Source organism: Rosa rugosa, chromosome 6 (assembly GCF_958449725.1).
Source record: "Rosa rugosa chromosome 6, drRosRugo1.1, whole genome shotgun sequence".
Classification (NCBI taxonomy): domain Eukaryota; kingdom Viridiplantae; phylum Streptophyta; class Magnoliopsida; order Rosales; family Rosaceae; genus Rosa; species Rosa rugosa.
The window spans coordinates 8,048,566-8,054,915 of NC_084825.1; the positions used below are offsets into that span (position 1 = coordinate 8,048,566).

At 41.9% G+C, this 6,350-nt stretch overlaps 1 protein-coding gene across 1 annotated transcript; it reads left to right on the forward strand.

The window, feature by feature from the left end:
- The first annotated feature begins 2,623 nt into the window (after nucleotides 1–2,623).
- On the forward strand, nucleotides 2,624–4,106 carry LOC133713888 (protein WUSCHEL-like). Its single transcript, XM_062139912.1, has 2 exons — nucleotides 2,624–3,565; nucleotides 3,655–4,106. Exons 1-2 carry the CDS (start codon nucleotides 2,977–2,979, stop codon nucleotides 3,870–3,872), a joined length of 807 nt encoding a protein of 268 aa, XP_061995896.1. The 5' UTR covers nucleotides 2,624–2,976; the 3' UTR covers nucleotides 3,873–4,106.
- The last annotated feature ends 2,244 nt before the right edge of the window (nucleotides 4,107–6,350 follow it).

Here is a 6,350-nt window from a genome sequence, read left to right on the forward strand (position 1 = left end):
AACATCTCCACAAAATTATATGAAAATCCGACGGTCGGATTCTCACGAATCGCCTTCCGAATCACTATTTCTCAAATATACGAAGATCCAACGGTCGGATCTTCGCCCGTGACCTCACAAAGTCACCGGGACAGTCATACGATCAACATATTAAAATTTGAAGTAAAACCGATGGTCTGATCTTCGTAGATCGTAAACCGAAGATAAAACGTAAAAACCGTAAATAGTAACGTAAAAACGTAAATCCACTATTTACCAACTTTTTCTAACATAACCTTGTAATATATCAAAACGCTCGTATGGATGCATAGATCATCGCCCAGATAATATAAACTCAAAATATGGTCCGACGCACCGCCACATGCGGAGGACAGACGGCGGTCAACGCGGCGGTCAACGCCGGCTAACCACTTCAGATGCTAAAGTTGTCAACTACAAACTTCTTCAAAATACAGAATTGAACCACTTTAATACCTGACTTTTTCTGAGACAAGGTCAAGATTAATCACTTTGATCGTCCTAGATCAAGCGTTGAAGTTGGATTAATCTCGGTCGCACGATCAGATCCTAGATTGAATCAGAGGCGTCCAAAAAGTCAAACCTTGATCTAGCGGTCTACACTTAAAATCGTGATGAAAGACTTACATAGGGATGATCAGGGGGAGGAGGAGATCACGAAACTGGGGACGATCGGCCCATGCAACGCCGGAAAAGTGGTTTTCCGGACGGGTCAGAATCATGCGTCTGGGTGGCTTCGATCCATCTTTTGGAGCAGCGGCGGAGCAAGGCGAGGCTGGGGAGCTGCTCAGCGTGCGGCGGCGACCTCGAAAAAGCTCCGGGTCCGAGGCCGGAGGAAGTCGGAGGGCCGTCGTTTGGCCGGGTCGGGTCGGTCGGGACCCGAGGGTTCTGAAGAGAGACAGAGAGAAAACGCGGGGACTGTTCCGCAAATTCAACATGTTTTCGTCCTTAATGAAAAAGTCAACATTTTTTTGATATTTATAGAAAATTCCCAATTTTCAAATATTCATAACTTATTCATACGAACTCCGAATATTGCGTTCCACATATGCACGAGATCGTATCGACAAGCTCTACAACTTCCATGAAGGAAGTTTTCCCAAATTTTGAACGTATAAAAAGACAACTTTCGCGAGCCCCTAAATAACGTTCGTTTTCGAAATAAAATCGTTCGAACTAATTCCACAACTTTTCCAAGCTTCGTACTCGCTCCTATTATCGTGAAATCATTTCTAAAAATCCACGGAATTTAATTTGGATTTTTCGGGGTATTACAATCTACCCTCCTTAAAGAAATTTCGCCCCGAAATTTAAGCGTAAATCAATTCCTCTCGATTAAGGTTGACCTAACTATAGAATCTCCATCTTTTCCAAATCTGTAGTAATCTACAAAGCCTCAGCCCTTTGTATAAAAATACATTCCTATGGCCACTAAATCCTTTCATCACAAACGTAAACTCACAACACAACTGCTTAACATCACTTCACATCAATTACACAAAATCATCACATGGATCATCACATAGATCATCACTTAGATCTTCACAGAGATTATCTCATAGATCCTCACATAGATCTTCACCCTGTACTGGCATACAAGCACAGTAAACACTCCCACAAAGCGTTTCGCTACTCAATTAGCATCACTCAAAACAAATCATCCCCAAAAGCACGCCAATAAAATATGTCACCCAGTGACGATGACTTGGGCTTGCTCAATCCTTGGCTAAGCATTAGGGCTGGCCAATTGGGCCGAAGAACCGAACCATCTACATTTCGAACCGGCCCAAACCAATTTGGGTTTAACATTTGGGCCTACTATTCGGGCCGAACAATTGGGCTCACTATTTAGGCCTACAAATCGGGCCTAACATTTGGGCTTACTATTTGGCCCACAACTTTTTAGCTCGGCTACGGTATGAAATTGTACATACCGTAGGTATACCGTATATACGTATGCATACCATACAGACTGTATATACGTATGCATACTGTACAACTGTATATACGTATGCATACCGTACAGACCGTATATACGTATGTATATCAAGCATATACGAGATCCAAAAATATTTGTAAGAGGTAAGGTTCGAACTCCCGACCTCGAACACGAAGGTTTTGCTCCCAACCACTGAAGCAAGAGCTGCCTTCATTAATATATGCTCACGTGTTATATTTATTATGTCATAAGCGACATAAATAAAATAACGGGGAAGGCAAGGTTCGAAACCTCAATCTGCCGCACGAAACCTTTTTCCCCCAACCACTGGAGCACAAGCTGTGCTTAATATAATGTGTACAAATGTTATACTTATTATGTCATAAGCGAACATAATAAAAATAAACGAGAGGCAAGGTTCGAATCTCTGACCTCTTGTACAAGAGCCTTGCTCTTCAACCACTAGAGCACCAGCTGCTCTCGTTACTATCCATGCAACTTCTTTTATTTATTCTATCATAAGCGATAGAATAACAACAAACTGTCGGTACACTCCACGTGCCACGACACGTCTCTTCCGTGATTTACGGAAAGCAAATCACTTTCGGCTAAAGCTGTCTGCCACAGCGTCTCGAGGTTCGGCCTGTCCCTTTACACGCTCTCCACGCGCCAACAACTTTTCCGGGTTTTCGGATGACTTTAATCCAACGCGTAGATTGAATCTCAGAGATCGTCCATCCAACGGTGGAGATCTGCTCACCTCGTTCTATAAATAGGTGCATCCTGGAGAAAAACTGTTCACACCAAAGAAAAGAAATTTTCCCCAGCCATTCTCTCTCAAACTCTGCAGTCTTCCTCTCGAAACTCAAATCCTTTCTTCATCAATTTCAATCCTTCTCTTCTGATCTTCTCTCCCATTTGAAGATTCGATTTCATCTTTCCTCTGAGAATCTCAGATCTCCAATCACCAGTTCAACAACTCCAATCCTTCTAACAAAATCTCCCTCAAACACTAAACCATGTATTCCTCGATATTCACATCCTCTCACCTCATGACCCAAGAGCCACGAACTCTGCAACTAATGGAGCTCCAAACCCCGCAACAAATGGAACCACAACAACAGCAACCAACAGAGGAGGGAGGAAACACCCAAGCAGCTGGAAGTAGTGCCAACATGGATTTCTGGCGAAGCCGTACCAGATGGATTCCTACTCCAGAACAAATAAGAATCCTCAAGGATCTTTACTACGTCAAGGGATTTAAGTGCCCATCTACAGAGCACATTCACGAGATCTGCCTCCAGCTGAACCAGTATGGACATGTTGAGGGTAAGAACATTTACTTTTGGTTCCAGAACGTCAGGGCTCGAGAGAAGCAGATGAATAGGTGTAATCAGGCTGCTCCAGTGCCCATGGGAACTAGTTCTCTTGGTACTGGTGGATCCATCGATCTCAATTTTGGGTCCACTGGTTCTACTGGTGCTGGTGGATCCATCGACATCAATTTTGGGCCAGCTGGTGGATCCATCGACATCAATTTTGGGTCCACTAGTTCTACTGATGATGGTAGATCCATTGATCTCAACTTTGGTTCCACCTATTCTACTGGTAATGAAGGATTTCTTGATTTAAATTTTGTTTCATATTCTTCCTCACACTTCAACACTAATACCAGTACAACTCTTTTGGCACAACAGGAGGACAAACATCCCTACAACAACGAGGAGGAGATCACCAGGAGGTTCAAACTCTTCCTCTGTTCCCCGTGCACGGCGAGGACGTCTTTGGTAACCTGAAGACTACTTCCGAGGAAGGTAGCGCATTTGGTTACTATTCTGGTGGCTCAGGCGGTTACCACAGTGGCTCAAACGTTTCTCTTGAGCTCAGCCTCAACCCATCCGGAGCTGCTGACTAGGCTTAGTATAGAATAGTCCTCGTTTCCCTTTTTGTAATATAAAATCAATAAGATTGTGTGCATGTTTTCTTTTCTTTTTGTTTAACCAACAACAACACCAAGGATCGAACCTTGGTCACTCAATACTCTTTTCAAAACCATCGAGAACTCTGCTGCACACATCTTTCATAATGATGCAATAAAAACAATCACTCAAAACCTAGCAATCAATTAAGTCACACAGAGGTCAAGCTAGTATCCTCTGAGTCAAACCAAACACAATAATTTCGTCGCTAGAATTAGGGATTAATAAAGCTAAACACTTCCTAAGTTAGTTAGGAAAAACCCACATCTTTAGAGTTACACTTACAACTCTAAAAAAAAATCTCGATCATTCCATCTATCAATTGCTTCAACAAGCAATATGTACCATCTTAGCATCCACTAATCGATACTGGTACAACACTCAGTATCTCACCCACGAATCACCTCACTGCTCATTTGGTGGTAAGTCAACATCTAGTGGTCAAAATTCTGTGATTATAGCACTTCACACTAACCACGTCATAATCCATAATCTGTCCTCACAACAGTATCTGGCCTCATAAATTAGTTATACAACCCTAGCACTCCTAGAGTTGAAAACAACGTTATTACCTAAGCTCATACATCAACACAATGTCTCTTCACAGTCAATCCTATCACGAGGTCATATCAATCTTTCCATAAGTCAACCATACACAAAATCCATCATAGTAACAACGAATTATGCATTACTACTCAACAATAGTCAGTGAAGCAGCACTCCACAATAATTTCCAATACCATCCGCAGACCTCAAACCACACCCCGACATTTAGCTAATATATAGCAGCTATCCTAAACACCAAACAACTGAGCATGAATGAATGCTCCATTATAACACAATTCCATCACTAAGCAACCAATAACTGCTAAGTATTCTTCAACTCAAAACATCTGCATATCCAACTAATGGAAAGTATCACAACTACTAGTCAAATACTCGTAACGACTTTAGATACAAGCATTGGTCAAACACCATGACCCCAACAACCAACGACTACAATGCACATAAGGATACTGTTTTTCGTGGAAACCATCCTCAATAACTCCACCAGAGTTTAATCCAAAGGTTCCCATTCCTCAAAGGTTATAACTCAAAGAAGCTACACAAACTCCACCACTTCACTTACAAAGTCAACCTATGCCATGATCACTTAACATACTACCCTTATTAAAGGTAACATAAGTATCTCCCAAATTACATCACTACACTCGTACACCAATATAGTCTTGAGAATTCTGTCTCATAATCTCTCACACTCCTATCATCTTGAGTTGGTGAGATCAATTCTCTTTTCAACTATTCCTAGGGTCTCAATCTCTTTCACCATTTCAACCCAAGAATAACATCCATCACATCAACTACAGGTAGACTAGGCAACTCAACCTCTAATGCCTCCACCTCATCCTCAACTGTCTCCATAGAAAGATCCTGTCCCTACATCAGACTCGACCTCTACCTCACCGACTCATCAGAGTTAAATCCAGAGGTTCCTATTCCTCGAAGATCACAACTCGCGGAAACTAAACTTATTCTAATACGAACTTAGTAGACAACTCTACCGTCCTACGGACTTACACGTTGTCTAGACCCCATACTAAGACATACCCAATGATTATACCAGTACCGAAGAGTATATGATGGGGATCCGCTGCAGACGGGCCATCACTCGGGAGGTACTGATTATCACCAAATATGTACCTTACGCTCTGATACCAAACTGTCACGCCCCGAATTTTGAATAATCAATTCAAATCCGAAACATGAATAATAACAAATTACAACTAACATCCTGAATTTTTTTCTCACAAACAACCACACTTCACAACTCTCAAATTTACAATAACCCAAATCCTCAAGTTATTTATTACAGCACACTCCCACCAAATCAAATTGTAAGGCTCAAATGAGCTTAACTCGCCTCACTATTACAATTGCTGTAAAACTATAACCATTGCTCTAACCGCACGATCACCGTCCTGGTTCTCCTGTCCTGTAGGATTACCCGCTACACAATTTGAATAGTGTACCGGGAGTTGCAACAACACAAAACCCGGTAAGCTTTTTACAGCCAGTATGAGTAAACAAGAAAGAACTGTTGATTTATTAAATTACAATTCAAGTAAAATTCAACAGTATTACGTCTGCAAAGAGACATCAACCCACTCATGGAAAACCACAAGGAATACATTTTCACAATCCTCAAATCACAATACACCACACTGGTCCTATAAACACCCAACCCACATAACACCACTCTGGTCCATCCCAATAACACGTTAGAGCTCTAACCACATCGCTACCAGTCACCTTGGCCTAGGTGCAAGTAATGCGACATACTTCGGTTAATAATAAACCGTCGCGCTTTGGACATCCCCGTCCTCAGCACCATATACTTCGGTTAATAATAAACC

Excerpts from the sequence above, each read along its gene's own strand:
- LOC133713888 (XM_062139912.1), top strand. The coding sequence starts at position 2,977 with ATGTATTCCTCGATATTCACATCCTCTCACCTCATGACCCAAGAGCCA. Across the intron at positions 3,566-3,654 it reads TGGTTCCACCTATTCTACTG|GAGGACAAACATCCCTACAA; the intron begins GTAATGAAGGAT and ends TTGGCACAACAG.